At 39.4% G+C, this 20,236-nt stretch overlaps 1 protein-coding gene across 9 annotated transcripts in view; it reads left to right on the forward strand.

Annotated features, from left to right (window-relative positions):
• MBD5 (methyl-CpG binding domain protein 5) overlaps positions 1 to 19,891 on the forward strand; it is a 256,499-nt gene extending 236,608 nt beyond the window's left edge. For all 9 annotated transcript variants that reach the window (XM_042860868.2, XM_042860867.2, XM_065561640.1 and 6 more), the window contains 2 exons: positions 6,965 to 7,040; positions 9,413 to 19,891. In XM_042860868.2, the coding sequence (XP_042716802.2) occupies positions 6,965 to 7,040; positions 9,413 to 9,484 (148 nt within the window). In that variant the 3' untranslated portion in view covers positions 9,485 to 19,891. The remainder of the gene's footprint in view (positions 1 to 6,964; positions 7,041 to 9,412) is intronic.
• The last annotated feature ends 345 nt before the right edge of the window (positions 19,892 to 20,236 follow it).

Here is a 20,236-nt window from a genome sequence, read left to right on the forward strand (position 1 = left end):
ATAATAAAATAATAATAGTTCTGCAGCTTTAAGACACAGAATTAATTAAAATTGATGAGATTTTTAGATGAGTTTTATATTCCAGGTCAGATAACTGTCTCTTCTTCTTTATGTGATGATCCCTATCTGTATTTCACTGTGGGTGGGTTCACATGCGCTCCATGCACCAGAGATTCTTAAGATTTTTGCTAGCAGTATCGGTTGCCTGAGAGCCCAAGATCCCAGGAGTCAAGAACTGGGATTCCTGCACAAGGGCCTTCCTAGTGAGCGATGACCACCTAAAGGGCTTCTAATGCCTTGTAGAAGCTTCTATTCCCTCGAAGAGCAGCATTTGCCAATACTTTCCCAGCCAAACCCATCAAACGTATGAGTACAGGGTTAAAAGATTCCTTATGGATCAAGCAGTGGGGCCCCACTCTGACCCAGGCTAGGTAAGCCTCCATGTGCAGTGTGCAGCAGCATCGAGAAGTGTTCCTCCAAGCATGATGACCTCCAGTTCTGGGGCTGACAGGAGTAGAGCTAAAGACTCCTCCATTCAGGGACATGAGGAAGGTAGGAAACACTCTCGGAAGAAGGGAGAGAAATCCCTTTCCAGGTCCATTTAAAAGACGAACACTTCCCCAACACCATCGAAATTGTCTGAGACTCCATGCCTCAGTACAGGAGGGTCAGGAGCTCATAAGGGGCTTGGTACTGATCTCCTGGCTCCAAAGAGAAAAAGTATTCTGAGACTAGCACCTTGTGCAGAAGCATGACCATCCACAGCATCAGCAAAAAAGAAGCAATCTACAGTTGAGGATTTGCCCTTTGAAGGAAACAATCTCTGTTAAGTGAGAGAACAGATGACTTATTACACTTGTTGAAGGTCTCACAGGCAACCTTCCATTCACTGGGGATCTATACTCCAGTGCCAAAGAGGAAATACCACAGGCCACAACTTTACAGTGAGCAGAATCTCAACTCTTTTTTTCCATCAGAAGGGATATGAACCATCACGGAAGAGGGTGCAGCAGAACAAGCACAGTGGGACCTTTGAGAGCTGTGAATCACTCCAGTTATTGCATCCATCTACCCAAGACCCCAAGACCCAAATTGGTGGCTTTCTAGCTCATCTCTCCCCATTCTCTCAAGTCTGGCAGATGAAACACAAATGGGTTCTCAACATCATTCATACCAGCTACATCTTCTCCCCTCGTCCTCCAAAACCCCCTTCCTCATCCATCTTCAGGGACCACTTTCATGAGAGAATGTTCATTCAAGAGGTATACTCCCTCCTTCATCAAGAAGCCATAGAGTTGGTACCTCCTCAACACCAGGGAATGGGTTTTTATTCTAAATATTTCTTTATCCCCAAAAGGAAGAGAGAATGGAGACCCATCTTAGACTCAGAAAGTTCAGTGTATCCACAAATTGAGTTTCAGAATGGCTCACCCCAGTATCCTTCACTGAACAATGGCAACTGCTTCACAGCTGTCAATGTGAAAGTTGCTTACTTCCACATAGACATCCAGCCTTCACACAGAAGATTCCTGAGGTTCACTGTAGGTCTGAACCACTGTCAACAGAGAATGCTACCTTTTGGCCTTGCCACAGTGCCCAGGGTACATACAAAGGTGCTATCAGTTGTGGCAGCTCACTTCCGTTACCAGGGATCATCAGCATACCTTCCTCAGGGCAGATTCCAATCTACAAAGGACCTTGTCAGTCAAAACAGTTGAGCTCCCAGATGTGAGTCTGCTCATGTCTTGTCCTTCTAGGTCATATTGCTATTTCTCAAGCTAAATGCAACTGAAAATATGGTGATGGCTGCTGATGACACTTGGTGATCCAGGAATATACCTGTTTTATGAACTCCCTTGATGAAGAAAGGAGTACTGGTACTCTCTCCCAGTGATTCATACTGCTTTACTACCATCATCTCCATCTTGTGTATTAAGGTTCAACAGACTTGCTCTTGTCGAATACACAGTCTCCCCCAGGCATTGAGAAATCAAAGAGAACATATATAGCTACAGCTAGAGAGAGAGAGAGAGCACATGCAAGGTTAAGATAACAAGTCTAATTCACAGTTGCTTGAACCTCTTCCACCACATCCAGAATCTTGGTGAGCAAAGCAGACTGAAACATCACTGATAATATAGTGTATTTGTCTCCTATCAGCATAGATCCACTACCAGACCGGTAGCCAATCCGATCAGAATACAATTTATCTTATCCATGAACAAAATTGAAAAATGTTTAGTGTTACGCCTTTGTTCTGTTTCATAGTGTGTATCACTAAGGTTTCTTTATAGCAGAAACTGATGGATTAAAAATGATTATTTTGGAAGTCTACAGAGTCATAACATTTTATATGAGTAAATAATTTAGTCAAGCAATAATCATTATTTTAAAAATGTTTCCAGATTATAACCATGTATCTTGCATGCTGGCCTGACAGCCATGATTCATGATCTCTTAAAAATGTTGATGTTAGACTAATGCCGTGCTCTCTGATGTGAACTACCTAAAAGGTTGATCTACCATCTTCAGTTAGAGCAGAATATGACAGCTCAGTTGTCATAGTGGTGAGGGTGAACAGAGGGGTCTGTCTAGCTGTTACTGCATTCACTTCATGAGCTGCCTGTGTAGGCACATATTGAATTTAAAGTTTTGATTTTAACTCTTAAGGCCCTTAACAGAGTGTGTCCCTGATTCTTTACTGAGCTAACAACTTTCTGCACTCCATTATATCCTCTGAGTTCTGGCAAATCAGGAAGTTTGTAGCCTGGCACATCCAAGGGCAGGAAGTGTGAGGATCTGCAGGGCTAGAACCTTGGTTGGTGAGTTCCTTAGTGACTGCCACATCCACATTTCCACCCAACAGCCCTGGTAGAGCTACAGTTGACAGGCTAAGAGCCTTGTGAGGCCAAGCACCACTAGCTGCCCTACTCACAGAGGCCCTCGTTGGTAGAACTTACTGCATTCTCTCCTGGTTGGCCCAGACATGGTAAGACCTAGGGGAAACACCTAGAGGCAGTCTGTACAATGAGACACATCCCTGAACCTGCTGCTGAGACAGACCCTGCCTGATTCATTTGTCCTTGCCTGGTTCCTGGTTCCTCTCCTTGTTCCTGGTTCCCAAGTCCTCACCTTGCTCCTGCCTTGGACCCATCTCTGCTTCTGCCTTCCCTAACTCTAGGCAACCTGGTTCTGACCCTCTACTCCAATTCCTGGCTCAGACTCTGATTTGACCCTCAGCTCTGGCATCCAGCTTCCAGTTCTGGTCCTGAGCCTCAGTTCGGTTTCCTGGCCCCTGACTCCTGCTCCAACCACTAGGCCTGAATCCTGCTCCAACCACAGCACCTGGCCACCCATGCCCCGGTTCCTGACACGAAGGGATATTGTCCATCTGTTTTATTTCTATAGCCCCAGAGTTATGGGATGCCTTTTCTTTTGGTGTGAGATGAAGTTTAGTCTCTGTGTTAAGCATAATTAAACCTTTTTTTATTTTAATAAAAAGGCTTTTAGCACAGCAGATTGGTTTTATTTATAATTTTAATCTGATTTTAATTATTGTATGTTTTTAGTTTTTTAATCTGGACTTGTTTTTATTTGTTTTTGTTTGTTTTTGGAAACACCTAGGATATTTTGTTGATAGGTGGTGGTATACATTTAAGCAATTTATTTTTATCATTTTATTTTAAAAAATCCGTCATTCCTTGACTCTAGTGAATAAACTTAATTTATTCTACAATTCTTTTAATCAGCCTCTGATATAGTAGTTACCTAAGACAATGACAGCTTTCTCTAAGAAAAAAACCTTTTTTTTACATTAATATATATTATCCAAGTCATAAAATCATAGAAATTAGCTGTTGAAAGTGAATAAGTCATCTAGTCTGCCCCAAGGTGGCAATGCAAAATTGAATGTTACTTGTTTGTTTAACATTTTCCAAGATAATGTCCATTCTTTTAGGCAAAGGTAGACCGAAAGAAATACAATGAATGCCTGTTGGTAGCTAAAGTTGCATAGTTACCTATTAATATCTTCCTATGCTAATCTGCCTTCTAGACAGAAAACATGTTATTACCTCTCTAGGAAGTTCTATAGTTAATGAGTGGTATTCTGGATAGAAAAAGATGCATGTCTAGGAAGGAGTCAGCCTATTGATGAGAGACTGCCTTTGAGGGAATCTTAAACACTTATCTTTGAAGTACCTCCAGATGCTGATCTACCTTCCAGGCAGAGAAAACAGTTATCTGCTGCAGCTTTGGTCAAATACTTGCTTTCCAAGCCAGCTTGAAAGAACACATTGTTTGGAAACCTAAGATCTACCATATAGGTAGATTTCCTATTATGAATTCAAGATTGTATCAGTGAAAAGGAATATTCGTGCTTGACACTTTTTAAAAAATTATTGCTATATCAGATTGTTTAAATGCCAAATGATTTAGCTGGTGTTCATTGTAAAACCATTAGTCCTATTAAGAAATTAATTTAAAGGCTCACAAGGTCTGTTCCCACTTTGGCAGAAGGTGATTGAGAAAGTGGTCACAGAGCAACCCCAGAGGCACTTGAACCATCATAATGTTCCTATGTCTAAAATGAACAACATGGTCTTGTTTCTTTAACCCTCGCTCTTCCTTTCCCCATTCTCTCTGTGCATGTTTATTGTAAATATTAATTGCATCATGTCTAAGGGCTTGTTTACAAATAGATGTTACACCAGTTTAAGTTAAACTTGTTTTTTAAAGCAAGTTAGTTAAACCAATTTCAATCCCTGATTTAGTAGTTCAGTTTAAAAGTGGCTTATTTCAGTTGCTTAAATCTGTTCCTAATCAATTTAAGCTAAATCAATATAAGCCAGATTTATATTAGTTTAAGAATTTCCACATAGCTTTCTGCACTGGTTTAACCAAATCAATTTTTAAATCAAACATTTAGTTAACTGGTGTAACTTTGCATGTAGATAAGTCTTAATAAGTCTTTCAGGAAGGAGTCGTGTTTTTCTGTCTGTTCTGTAAGGTGCCCAGCATGCTTTTGCATACTGCAGAATAATAAAAATGGGTGGAATGTGGGAATTTTTATGCGTTCCATTTGGTCCAAGCCCTGGGTATAGTACAGAGAAGATGTTAGTATGTGTCATGGAATATTTTCTTTAGGTAATGGATGAGACACAGCTCTCCCTGCTCTTTATATGGGATCTAGCAGTTGCTTTTGATAGTTACTGAGCTCAATATGTGGATTAGCTGGGGTGGATGGAATTACTGTAGAATAGTTCTTTTTTTTTATTCCTTTTGAACCCTTGTCTGTCTTCGGTTGGGGTGGGGCTTCCAGTCATGGCCCAGGTAGCATAATTATCTTTCTTAAAGCGCAAAACAAACAAAACAAAACAAAGCGAAACTTTTTAAAATGCTGAAATGTAAAAGGGGATTGTTCCATGGATTATGGGCTTGGTCCTGCACTGCTGAAATGAAGAAGGATCATCCCAATGCTTAGGGCATTAGCTAGGGCCTCAGACTGCCTGGGCGCAGTTCCCTGCTCAGCCACAAACACCCTATGTAACGTGGAGCAACTCAGTGAAGTCTCTTTGCCCTAGTTCTCCATCTGTAAAATGTGGAAATAATAGCACCTCCCTACCTCATGGGGCTGTTGTGAAGATAAATACATTCAAGACTGTGAGGTGCTCAGATACTACAGCAGAGGGGCCATGTAAGTACCAGAGACAGATAAACAATAGATCAAGTGGCCAATCTCCAGGGCTATCAGTCTGCTACCTCTCAAATTCACTTAATTTTTTTTTTCCAGCTAGGAATGCAAAGTGCAGTGTCTAGATTTCAATTTTAATTTATTCCACTGGATACTAAAAATAAAGCCCAGCTGAACATATAAGCCTAGAGCTTAAAAAGTTATCGTCAAATTATGTTTGGTGCAATGCGGGAATGACCCTAATAACGTGTTTGAAATACTGTTTGATAATTTGACACTTCTGGGAGTGGCAGTCACGAAGCCACAAAAATATGACCCAGAATGCTGAGTGTGGTGTTTAAAATGGAAAACTACTTTTAATAAATATAATGCACATAAACTGAATCAGTGAGTGTAATATTCGGAAGTGAACTGAGCTGCACAGTGATTTGGCTAAAAACAGTGGGCGGCAGTGGGTGTGACTGCCACGATTCAGCGACAATGGGACTTCTCTCCCATGGCTAACTAAAGGTAGAGACACATTCACACTTAAGCTCCAAGTATTTGGAGAAAAATGAAAACCTTGCAGAACAGTGTCATTCTCCAGGTGGATGTCAGCCTGTATTATTTTTCAACAGCCCTCTTGTGAAGTATTAATGTAGCCTCCAGCTACAGAGTAAATGCAGTATGGGAGGCAGGTAAAGGCAGGCCAGCATTAAGGGTTAGTCAGTTACTCTGTCATTCTGTGAAGTAGCCCAAAATAACTCAATCTTAAGGTAATGACAGTTCTTTGGCATGCATAATGACTGCTCAGGGTCAAGTTAATGAAAGAGAGCCTGTTCTGTAATACCTATTGCTCGCTTAACAAAACAAAAACAAAAAACAAACTTTAACGCTGACAGCTAAGTCAAATAGCACAAAATGCTACATTTTGCATTTAAACACAGAAAATCAATATAATGATGATATCATGTGCTTTTGCATTCTGTTTATAGATATGTTTTCTCTTGCAGAGATTATAATTCCTGTTTAATTTATAAAAGTCTTATCTTTAAAAATAAAATAAATAAAACAAAGTGATAACACAAGCCTTTATTTTAAAGGAAAACACATATATGGGCCATAACTTGTTATTTACAAATGGTTCCTTGGCTGTCAATGGGAGAGCTATATGCTGAATGAAGTTAGTAGAATATGGGCTATTTATGTATGTATTTTGATTATCTACAGTCTTTGAAAATGGGGTATTTCCATGGTAAACAATCGTTGACAGTAATTTTTTTTTCACTCTAGAAGCGGAAAGCTAAATAACCATTTAGAAGCTGCTATACATGAGGCCATGAGCGAGCTGGACAAAATGTCTGGGAATGTAAGTCTCTTTGCTGTCTAGTTGTATAGTTTTTATTGTGTGGGGTTTTTTGTTTTTTTTTTCATTTTTGTGGCGTTTTCAAGCAGTCACTCTTTTTGTAATTATTATGATTTAACAACTTAAAAGTTGAAAAAGATTTATAATTTCAGTTAGATTGTAACTACTCTGCATTATTGCTCTCCACCCAGAATAACTATTGTACATATCTTTCATGTGTGAGGCCTACCAATATTTTGAACAGAGCCTAATCTCCCACTAATATGCCTGGAGTTTTGCCCTCAGTAAGGAGTGCAAGAATTAGACCCAATTGTTTTCCAAGTTTGTATATCAAGATGTTGAAAGTATATTAAAAAAATCTTTTGACTGTAACACTCCATTGAATAATCTAACATGAAATGAAAAATATTATAGGAAGTAAATTAAGATGAAGATCAGAACCTGACTGTGGTTGTTTTATTTTTTGTTTCCACTTTTATTTTGTGGCATACGGACAAAATAAATCTCTGATAATGTAATACACTTTTAAAATATATTTGGAGATTTTTTTTGTACTCTTATTATAACAGAAATCCATGCAGATGATTAAAAATTAAGTGCAATACATTAAAATACTCAAACTTCTAATTAATATTTTATTAAGTATTAATGGTTTAGCTTTTAAAATAAAATTGAATTTTTTCCTGATATTATAAACCTCAACCCTGAAAAGACTTATGCACATGCTTAACTTTACACAATCAATAAGGCTTAAATGGATCTATTTATGGTGCATAAAATTAAGTATATGAGAAAGCTTTGCAGAATTGGCACCTTAGACTTGGTTTTAGTACCATCTGGAAATAATATTAGTGATACTGTCTGTATCTCTTGCTGTCTGCTTTGAATTGTTGATAAAACTGAACATTTTGATTATTAGATTTACTAATACAGAATTCTGGGTTTTCATCTAAATCAATGGCAGTTTTGTAACTGACTGCAGGGGAGGTAAGATCTAATCATAGGTCTCTATAAGACCATCTATCCTACAAATATAACCAAACCAGGTGATCTGGTTATGATACAGTTGGCCTTTAACCCTGTTACATCACAGTTAAAAATGTTTGCCTGGACAGTTTCTATTGTATCCATGTCATTTCATCCAGTTATGCAACCCAGTTGCAACAGATACATGCTACAACTCTTAACTATGATGCAAGCTGGGTCAGGAAGAAACTGTGCTGTAATCAGGTTCCCTGACCAGGTTGTTTTTGTTGTGTTGACAAGCCTGATGTAACAAATTTTGTATCCTAAAATAATCTCTCATGAGCTGCATGACAGGCTTTGTCACAAAATCCTTAATCAAGATGAGGTTTATTTTCATAAATACTATGATGGTTGGGAATAATAGGGTCAGAAAATCATAGGACACCAAATGTAGTTCTTACAAATTTTGAAATAAGCTTTTTTTAATTATCATTGTTTAGGCAGGACTAGTACATTTAAAATTTAACACATGTACAGTACAATTGACATAGAGCATAACTGATGCTAGCAATAACATCTGTTGAATATATGATAAAATTCTTCAAGACCACTAGAATTTAAGATAGATGACCATGACAAGAACAATATGAAAAAATGTCTAAGGATTTGTAATTTTTGATTAACTGTTGTTTGTAACCTACTGATTGCTTTTTTCCAGAATACATAGCCTCACTTCTACCAACAGATGGTGGTGGTATTCCATATAAAACAGCAGTACATTGTTTTGCATTCCATCTCTCGTAGCTGTGTTAGAAATGTTTTTAATAGTTTTATATGATCATGATCTTTCCTCCCAGCTTTGAACTTGGAACTAATAATAGACATTGAATGAAAAATAATTGATTAAAAACATTTTCACATGCTAATTAATCTACTGTTCAACTTGAAATTAATGATGTTGGATGAAAACAGTTTGCTCAAAATAGTTTATCCCTTAAATTCATGTCTCTGGTAGTGCTGTAAGTCTCTCTCAGTTTCCACATTCTATTTTCCCAGTATATCCCCTTCTTTCTTTCTGCAGTTATCCCAGTTTTGTAAACAATTTCCCCTGGAGCTTAACATCATTACCACTTTGTGCTTCAGTTCCTTGTATACTATATAGTGATATGTAAGTGGTATCTTTCTCCTGAGACTTGAGGTATCCACCCTGTAACAGCTATGTTCAACTCCCTTCAGTCCAGAGGTTAATGTTCTTGAGTTTACTTCTAATTCTGCTTTTAATGTGGAAATTAAAGCTGTATCACCAGGGAAGCATAATAACTTTTCAAACAATACTGTAATTGATTGATCACTAACAGGTTGCTTTATTTAATTTTCTATGCTAACCTTTTCATATACTTATTTTCTAGGTACACCAAATCCCACAGGGAGACAGACAGGTGAAGCCTCCAAAACCGAAGAGGAGGAAGATCTCTAGATAACATTGAATGTCTTTGTTACTGGTCCAGTACTTATCAAATTGAACATGCACATAAATCAGTATATAGGTATTGATATAGATATATCAATATTTATATCAAGGACAGATAGATACCATCAAAGGGTGCTATGAGAAATAGTGGTACAATATTTTTGTTGATAGAGTCAGATAGTTATGCTGGATAAACCAATCAGCTTGAAAGCTTACAGTAAAAATGTCAGATGATTACTGAATTTTTTCTATAATACTAAAATTATGATTATAAAAATAGTCCAAATGTTTCTGATAAATTTTCATTGTGTATATAGATAATACAGAATTTCATGGTGATATCTGAAATGTAAATATTGTACAATATTGTCATGTACAAGCGTACCTAATGCACACTTTATCTTTTATTGTACAAAAAAATAGTGTACAAAATTCTTTGGTTTCTATTGAGTACACATACAAGAGACTACCAGTGTAAAGTGATAAATAAAAATACAGCCTAAATGCTTTTATATGATAATGTAAAAGATGCTGTTTTTGTATTTAACAGCAGAGAAAAGGCATGATTATGTAATACCTTAATTATGACATACACTTCACACCACTGAGTGTTCATTTATATTGTCTGTTTGGAATGAACCTTGCCTGGAAGTACTGTACTCCATTTCAGGTCTCTGTAGGAGAGTGCAACCTTGCAGATTCCTAAAGGGATGTGGGATCACAGGTCTAATTAAGAATTCAAAAGCTGCAACAACTGGTTGCATTTTATTTACTTAAGTTTTAAAGTAGAATGCTGTAGATTTTTTATTTAAAAAAAAAAAAAAAAAAAAAAAAGCTTAGATGGAATATTTTAGTCAGCCATTTCTGTAGTTGAAGTTTCATAGCCACCTTCTAAACTAAGCAATTTATACCACCATTGACTTTGAACTCCCCCCAAACCCTATATTTGTTAACCGAGGTTGTTTAACCTGATTAAACATACTGTTTACATATATGAGGGAATGGCCGTATTTTGAAAATATGAGTGTTAATGTTGATTACAATTTGATTTTGCAATGGAATAAAAGGGCATGCTCCACAGCGTTCCTAAAAAATCTAGTATCCCTCTTACAGTATTATTAAACTAGAAGTTAAAGGTGGCTTACAAAACTATTAGCAACAGTAATTTTATCAGTATTATGTAACATATCAGATTTATTTTATTTAAAAAGAATTATTTATACCATTAACAGATTCTTATATATATTAATGTGGCTGAAATGTGCAGGTTAAATCTATTAACCAAATTATTTATGTTATATTAAGTGAATAATGTGAAACATATGTAGAAAGGAAGTAATACACTACAGATATACAAGCCTAAAGCTGTGAGCCATTGTAAAAATAACAGAAAGTTAATAAGTGTAGCACATCATCATTTTTTTCACGTTGTGGTGATGGTACACCCTCCTTCCCAAAGTAAATTCTCATTGTGCCCTGCCTTGTTCTGAGATGGAGGCCTTAAAATGGACCTCTTCATCTGGGAATCACCACGTCTTTAACCTGGAATTCCTTTTTCCCTGGAGTGGCAAATTCGCGTCCTCTAGTTAAGACTGTTAGTAATCAGCATCCTCTGAGGCTGATGACATTGCCACTCTACTGATAACCACCAGTTGGCACTTGTACTGCAAGTAACTATTCCTCTCCCCATTGACTTTCCCCAGAACCCAAACTCAATTATCTGTGTGACATGACTGAGATCCATTGGCCCAGAGGATAAAGAGACCTGAGGACATTTCCAAACTCAGCTTTCTTGTGCCACAGCACATAGCACTACCACTGGGCTAACCTACTTTTTCATGTCTCATACAGACAGCTCTTATTTCTTTTTCCCCCCACCCCAACCTGATGGAATGCAATTAGCTACACTAAGCTACAGTGGCCTGGAGGCAGGAACCCTTCCTTCTACTGGGTAGGTTCATTTGTCTTTTGTGTAATGGCAGGACAGACTGCCATGGTCCTACATGCAAACTCATGTGAAGTGATCTTTTGTGTAGTTTAGTTAACACTTTTTTGTTACAAGTTGATGTGTTTGTTATGTTTAAAGAGTTAATGTTGTCCATTTTTCGTATCAGCCTGCTTTTCTGCTGTTTTGTCTACACAATGTTTTTATTCATAAATACACGTGTGTGTGTGTGTGTGTGTGTGTGTGTGTGTGCGCGCGTTTGTTTATATTTAGTTTGGTTATTTTACCTTTTGCTTTTCTGTCCTAACACTGAGTTTGTATTGACCAACCCTTCTTTTGGCATTTTAACTAATTAGGTTTGTACTTTCTCACCAATGTATACTTTACATTAGTAGACTATGTAAAGTATTTTTGTGCACTTGATTTCATTGGTTAATAATGGCATTGATGTGGGTGCTAGGAGTAGTTTGTTTCAGTCCATACAGATTTTTTTCTCTTTTAGAGTTTTTATGGTTTCATGTAAGCAGTTAATGTAAATATTGTGAGCATTACAGGTCATGCAGTGTTGTAACATTTTAAAAAATGTTGCACCTACTTTACAATTAAAAAACTGGTCACTCATACTTGAATTTTGCCCATAGAGCCATTTCTTTCTCTTTGCATTAAAGCATAATATACTTTTTTGATGGAGGCCCAGACCTTCTTTCTACATCATTATTTTTTGTTTAAAAAAATCTATATTTTTTCTAATAGAAGACTTAAAATGAAAAATTTTTAAAATACTTTTTGCCTAGTTTCTAATTTAAGAGAGTACTCCTATATTTAGAGGGTGACAAAATACTCCATTGTGGAAAGTGGAATAATATTTTAATTGTCATTAATTTGGCACAGTCACGTTATTCTGTGAACTTTAAGTGACTGATGAAAGTGAGTCCACAAGAGGAATTAGTTTTTAATTACTGGTAGCTTAATTATTTAAAATTTGTATTGTCTTTTGAGGATACAAAGTATTCTCATTATTTATTTATTTATGTATTTATTATGCCTTATTTATCAAATGGGTTGTAGAATGTTGAGTCATTCCAAATGAGATAAAAATCAAAGGTATTATTCCTCTTTCTATCATGGTGCATTTTTAAACACCATTTAAGAAAAAATATTTTCATTCATTTCAATGGACTTCCTTCGTATTCCTGCTTCCGACAAAAAAGTTATTGCTGGAATCAGCTATGAAAATAGCTTCCCCATAGGCCAACAAACACATACATTTGGGATGTCCCAGGTCTGTTATATTCAGTCTAAGATTTAAAGTGCTGCTCTTTTTTAAAAAAAAAATTTGAATGTTAAGTTATTTACTAAGTCAGTTTTACAGAAGGTTTAGAAGTAATGCGCTATCATCTGAGTCCCGGAGTTTGAGGAAATAGAGGGCTCATGATGGACTGAATTACCTTAGAAATACTACCTTTCTTAGTTACAGTTTGTATTTTGCTATGTAGGGTTGTAATGTGAGAATTCCAGCAGAGCACTAGCATAAAAATGCTTTTCTATTTAAAAAAAAAAATCAATTCTAGTCTTACTAAGAATTAGAAAAAAATTTAATATCAGTTTTGTAATTTTTGATAAAGTTGTCAATATGATTAAATCACCAAAAAAAATTACTGTGATGTTCTCTTCGGGGCAGGGACCATGTCTTCCTTTATGTTTATAAAATTCCTAGCACAGTGGGACCCTGATCTTGAATGGGGTCACTGGCTGCTACCATAGTATTAAATATTAGATAATAATGTTACAGTTAAGTAAAATACACAAAACCAAGATAATTCACAAATGAGAGTGAAAATCAGATTCCTTATCCTTAGTTTATCTGTTGTACCCAACTATTACCACAAAGATGTAATATCATCCAGGTAAGTTTAGAAAATAGGTGCCTGATCAGCTATTGATTCTTTTACCCACAAAAACCAGGATATTCTGTCTTAAGTCAAAGCATAACTGCAGCTTTAACAGAGTTTTTGGTTATTTCCCTTTGCTGTGTTTTTAACAGTACTAACTGAAATCTTTAATTCACATTTCAAAATTCCCTCAGTAAGTATCTTTAACCAATAGGCATTAGCATCTGATGATGTGTACTGGTAAAATATAAAACATATATAATAGACACACTGTCAGATTCAGTGCAAACACAGTTCAACTCAATGGTGTTATTTACACAATGTGTCAAAAACAGTATGAGGAGTTCTCCACAAAGATCTCGTAATGGAATTGGTCACTGATCATCCAGGGTTTACCTACACATATCACACAAGCCATGGTGGCCCCTCTGCCAATCCTATCAAATTTCTAGCTCTCTGTGGGAAACAGCTTCCTCAACTGCTAGATCTGGGCACCCCACCCCTCCCAGTCCCTGCCAGCATAGTTCCTATGGAACTGTACTACCAATGTTTCCCCTGGCCTTAGGGGCAAGGTTTGTCTGTGGAAAAGATAATGGAGCTCTGGCTAAAAAAAATGTTTATGACAGCTCTCAGCTATAGAGACTAGCTCCTTTGTTACTTACCTGGTATATATCCATCAGTCCTGTATTGTAAATTTGGGTTTATTCAAAGGAGATTATGAGAACTTTGCCCCTAAAGGACATCACCCTAATAAACCTTGGCCAGTTAGAAGTGCAACAGGAGTTCTGCCTTTGTGGTTTAAAGGCAAAGAGCCTGATTCTCAATGACCTGCACTTTGGGCAGTCATTTACACTAGTGTGCAAGGTAGTGTAAACCACTACCCAGTCAGAATGGGAGGACATTGTCCTTGCATTCCACTAGTGTAATTGAGTATACAAGAGGCAAGGCAATGGAGAATCAGGCCCAGATTCTTTGCTTCTCTCTCTCTCTTCACCAGGCTTTACTTTATTAGTTCATTTTGAGCAATGAGAACAACAACAAAAAATGGAAATGTTTGTGGTTTGTTTTTGTTTTTTTTCCCCCTGAGAGCACAGCCTTGAGAGGTTTTTCTCCTTTCAGGTCTAATTGCTGTGAACTCAGTGCTTGCCTACACATTGAAGTTATTCTGGATAACGTAGGAAGTGAATTTAAAGTGGAATAATTATTCTGGAATAATTCCAGGTATGGACATTCGTATTTGGAGAGGGCCTTTTTCCATTTTAGCTTAATCCACTTTGAAAAAGGCACTATTATTCCACACATGGAGTTATTAGAATATCTATTCCAGAATAACTCCGTGTGTAGGCAAACCTTAGAAAGACGGGCTAATGGCCATTCATCAGAATAGATCATCAGTAGATAAAGAAGAGCGCACACGCGCGCACACACACACACATTTTGTATTAGCTGATACTTTACAACCTACCAGTAGAAATCCATACCAAAGGATGTTGGAACTGAATTCAGAGTCTGGGTCCAGATTTGAATAGCACTTATAAGACTTGTAGTAACAAATACAAAGGTCTCCATTCCAACCATTTATATAGGTCAAGACCTGTCAATGAGAGACAGGGTTATTGGATGATGAAAACATTTGCAGGTAAGTCCTAGTGGTGTAGATTATTTCAGTGAGGAGATAAAATTACAATTATGTATTTATTTATAAACTGTTTTATCTAGAACCAGTGGTGTCCATAGTACTGTGCAGACAGGTAAGAATTCAATGTTCCTGTCCTGAGGAAAGTGTTGGGTCAACAAAATTAGAAATGGCAACAGAACTGGCAGCAGAACTTGGTGGTGCGACAGCAGAGAGAACACAAAAACATGGGAGAAAGGAAAGCTACTTTTGGCAAAACATAATATGATGATAACCTATGAGTCAGTGGGTTTCTGTTTCACATTTACCTGAGGATCTGGGAGGTAGTTTTAATCTGCCTGAGAAAGGGAAGCTCACTGCACCAAAGCTGAGATGAGTGATAGAAAGCTGGTCAAAAGAAAGATTTGTGATGACCCTGTGCAAGGAACTGGGTTTAGAGAGGGCATATTAGGTTACCCCTGCCAATTCTAGAAGTTTGCATGCATGCAGTATCTATCAAGCTCTAAACCAATTTGTATTTCTAAAGCAGAAGCATTAATTAATTCCTGTTGGTATAAGGAAAAGAATTTATGGTTCTTCTAGTAGTATCCATGTGGGTGCTCCATTGTAGATGTAAATGCGCCTCTAATCAGAGATTTTAGGTAGCAGAGTCTGTTTGGCCCGCACATGTGCCTTCCCTCCCTTATGGACTGCCCTGAGACTATCTATTGCTGCGAAGACAAACCACCCTCATTTCCTTCCAACCACCCTTGGTTTGGGAACATAGAGAGTAGCAGTCCAGCTTGCTTACCTCTTTTCATATTGATAGTGTTTAGTTTATAGTTTTAAGTTTATAGTTTTTCTTAGAATTTTCATTGCTTTTGTAGTGCCTATAGAGCTTCTGGGTTTTTTTTTTCAATTCTTTAAAATAAAAAAAATTCTTTCAACTCGTTTTCCCACTTTTTGTTGTGAGATCTTCCCTGTAGGGGCATGCCCAGCTCCCTCGGCTTCAAAAGGTGCTTTTTGTGCAGGGAGGCAATCCCTGTGATGGAAGTACACTCGTATTGCATCTGATGCCTAGGAGAGGCACATATTTCACAGAAGTGCACCTTCTGCCAACAGCTGAAGGCTAGATCCTGAAAGAACCAGAAACAAGAATTGAAACTATTCCTCATGGAGAGTGCTCTTAAACCAGCATCTGACCCCAGTTCCAAATCCTCTCCAGGACCAAGATTGTCCTCAGAGCCTTCAACTTCTAGAGAGGGAGAATTGCAGAGAAAGTTGGCTGATTCCCCTCTCAAAACTTCTAGAAAAAGGGCTGCAAGCCCTGAAACCGAGCTCTTGATCAGCCAGAGGGGATCCCCTGTGCATTTGGTCACCTCAGAACCAGTGGCACCAATGGCTCTAAAGCACACCACCCAGAGCTCTGCAGTAATAACCTAAGACCCCATAGGGCACAGGCTCAGGAGTGATGGCACCACCTGCCAAAGATAAGAATAGAAACCGTACCATTGCTACGAAATTGGCACTGACAAAAAGATCCTCAGCACCGGGTGCTTCAAAGCAGCCCCCAATGGAATGTATCTTCTGTAAAAAGCCCTCAATACCGACAGTCCCTGGCGGCAACTACCGCAACATCGGTACCACAGGCGTTCCACTTCTCTGGGGATCCTACAGTTGTGGAGGAACCAGATTTCCCAGTACTTGGTACTGGGGCTCCAGTACCAAGCACGTCTCAATCCCCAAAACCACCATCAGCACCGGGACATTTGCCTCCAGCACCCCTATCAACCCCCCTTACACCAGGGGGACTCAGATAATGACCAACATGACAACTTACCGCTGGTCTCACATCACAACACTCCGTTAAAGCATCTGGGATGCTCCAATCCCCAATCTTCCTGGTATGGTCACCCTTGGCGACTGGGATCTGTGGGTAGGCTATCTAGTATCTCCCTCAGAGAGCCCACCAGATGATCCCCGTAGCCTCTTTATCCAGAGCCCCAGGAAGAAACTTTCTAGGAGTAGGAGGCCAATTGTAGGTGGAAACTACTCCACCGACGAACACCTTCTCTTCCTCACTTGATAAGGTGGTGATGCCCCCTCCTCCATCGTTAACTGATGATTTCATGATCTTACTAAGAGGGTGTCTGAGGCTCTGCATATTCTCCTTGACGAAGTGAAAGACTAACACCACAAATTGTTGGACATAGTACATACCTCTTCCTCTTTGAGAATTGGCACTCGCACTCAACAAGCACTATTCGACTCTGCCAAAATCATCTGGCAGACACCTATTGCACCAGCATACAAGATGGCAAATAACGAGTATTATGTGCTCCACAAGGAGGCAGATTTTCTTTTCACGCGCCCTCAGCCCAACTCTCTCATGGAAGCTGTTAACACGTGAGGAAAGCAACATCACACCAAATCCACCCCCCTATGATAGAGACTGGAAGTGGCTCAACCTGTTTGGGAGGAAAGCATATTCATTGGCGATTTTAAAATTCAGGGTTTCAAACCAACAAGCTCTAATTGTCAAATATGACTACGTGAACTATGGAAAACTCAGCGCCTTTATTAACCACTTGCGAGAAGCACAAAAGGAACAATTTCAAGCCATGATCCAACAGGGCCACTTGGTAGCGAGAACAGTGCTACAGACTGCACTGGGTGTGACTTTCACAGTGGCCCATTCAGTCTCAATGGCAGTGGTAATGAGACGGGCATCCTGGTTACACTTCTCAGGGTTGCCGAAATAAGTGCAGATGATGGCTGAGGACCTCCCATTCAACAGACCCAAACACTTCGCTGACAAAACAGGTGCATCACTCCACACCTTAAAGGACTCTGTAGCCACACTGTGTTCACTAGCAATCTATACACTGGGACAGAAGAGGAAAATCAGTTCACAACCACCTCACAGATTCTGTCCACCTCAGTTCCCTCCCATCACAATGGTATTATGAGCCACAGCAAAAGAGACCTAGAATGCGAAGTAGAGTTGTCAGCTTCCCAATCCTCATTCTCTCAACCCTCGTCCTCCAAACGCCAGTTTTGATGCGTTGATCAAGGCCCCAAGTGCTCCTTGCAACAACAACAGCTACTACATAGACCTTCCACATCCCTTTGGAAGTCACCTGACTCTCTTCCTCAGGAGTTGGGAGAACATCACCTCTGACAAATGGGTCTTGGAGATTATTTCAAAGGGTTATTCCATCCATTTCACATCCCTCCCTCACCCACTCTCCCCATCCCTCTTCAGGGACCCTTCTCACAAGAGACTATTACACCAGGAAATAGATCACCTGTTATGCCCAGTCCCTACTAACCTTAGAGGCAAAGTTTTTTTATTCCCGATACTTCCTGATCCCCAAGAGAAAGGGAGTTTGGAGATCCATATTAGATCTAAGAGCACTAAATAGATATGTGAAGGCACAAAAGTTCAAGATGGTCACGCTAGCAGCCATTATTCCATGACTGGACCAAAGAGATTGGTTCTCGGCCCTTGACTTATAAAATACCTACTTCCACATCTGAATCCAGCTGTCTAACAGAAATTCCTCCAATTTATCTTTCAGCAGGACCATTATCAGTACAGAGTGCACCCATTCAGCCTCCCATCCATACCCAGGGTGTTCTCCAAGATTCTCTCCATCATATGAACATCAGGTATTGTCATCTAGCCATACCTGGACGATTGCCTTCTTGAGGCTCGTTCCTTCGAAGATGCCCTGTGGCCACCAGAGGGCTATGTATATATTTGCGCAACTAGGGCTCCAGCTCAATATCCAGAAATCTACCTTGACCCAAGTACAACATCTAGAGTTTTTTGGGGACGAACTCGATGGAGTACAAGAGAGAATGTTCCTCCCGCTGCACAGATTCAGCATCCTAACGAGTCTTATAGAGACCGTCCAGGCCAGCCCACAAACTCCAGCCAGGAATTGCCTCCAACTTCTCGGGCACATGGCGGGATGCACATTTGTGACTCCACAGTCCCAATTGTACATGAGATGTTTTACAAATATGGCTCAGATCTGTTTACTCTCCGAACAAGGACAGGCTAACCAAGCCGCTGTTGATGCCCTCCAGGGTCAAACACTCCCTGGTCTGGTGGAAAGAACCAGCCAACATGCATGCAGACATTCCATTCGTACAACCCCCATCAACACAGATTCTAACAGCAGATGCCTCTTTGATAGGCTGGGTCGCCAACCTAAATGACAGCAAAGTGGCAAGTGGTCTCCCACAAAGTTGTTCTCGATATCAATCTTTTGGAACTGGGAGCTGTCAGAAATGCCTGTGCACACTTTCTCCAACTAATCAGGGATATTCACATGAAAGTCATGACAGACGACAACATGTGCATGTTTTACATAAATCACCAAGGGGGCACTAGATCACCTTCCATTTGCATGGAAGCACTGACACTTTGGAATTGGCGCATCTGCCACAATGTGCTCATTTCAGCCACTTGCCTACCAGGGGTACAAAATGTGACAGCTGACAGTCTCAGATGGAATTTCTCATACAATCATGAATGGGTAATGAACCCAGCAGCGCATCATGGTATATGGGGAACCCCGACAATAGATCTGTTTTGCTACTTATTGGAACAAGAAATGTCTCCATTACTGCTCCAGGATCAGACTAGGAAAACAGTCTCTAAGGGACGCTCATCTTTCCATGGGGCAGGGAACTGCTATATGTCTTTCCTCCATTCCTTCTGATATCAAGAGTCCTATTAAACTTACAGTGAGAGAGAGTGAAAGTCAAACTGATTGCCCCCTCCTAGCCGAGGCAAGTGTGGTACCTATACCTTGCACAGCTGGCAGTAGGTCCTCCGATTCCTCTTTGGCCATTCCCCACTTACTCTCCCAAAATGATGGATGGATCCTTCATCGTAATTTACAGCTCCTCTGGCTCCAGGCTTGGCTCCTTCATGGTTCCAATAATTAGAAAGTGAATACTCTGAAGAGGTGAAAGAGATCCTACTGCACAGTAGGAAATCTACGACTTGTCACACATACCTGCAAAAGTGTAAATGCTTCCAAAGTTGGTGCAATTCCAAACAAATGGCTCCCACATCTTCCTCCCTCCCTTTGATCCCAGATTACATTCTAGACCTGAAGAGGTCAGGTCAGGTCTCTCTCTTAGCTCACTTAATGTGCATCTAGCGGCCATAACAAAAAAAAATAGATAAATTCATAGAGGGGATAGGTCCATCAATGGCTATTAGCCAGGATGGGCAGGGATGCTGTCCCTAGCGTCTGTTTACCAGAAGCTAGGAATGGGCCACAGGGGATG

This window comes from Chrysemys picta, chromosome 11 (genome assembly GCF_011386835.1).
Source record: "Chrysemys picta bellii isolate R12L10 chromosome 11, ASM1138683v2, whole genome shotgun sequence".
In the NCBI taxonomy this organism is placed as follows: domain Eukaryota; kingdom Metazoa; phylum Chordata; order Testudines; family Emydidae; genus Chrysemys; species Chrysemys picta.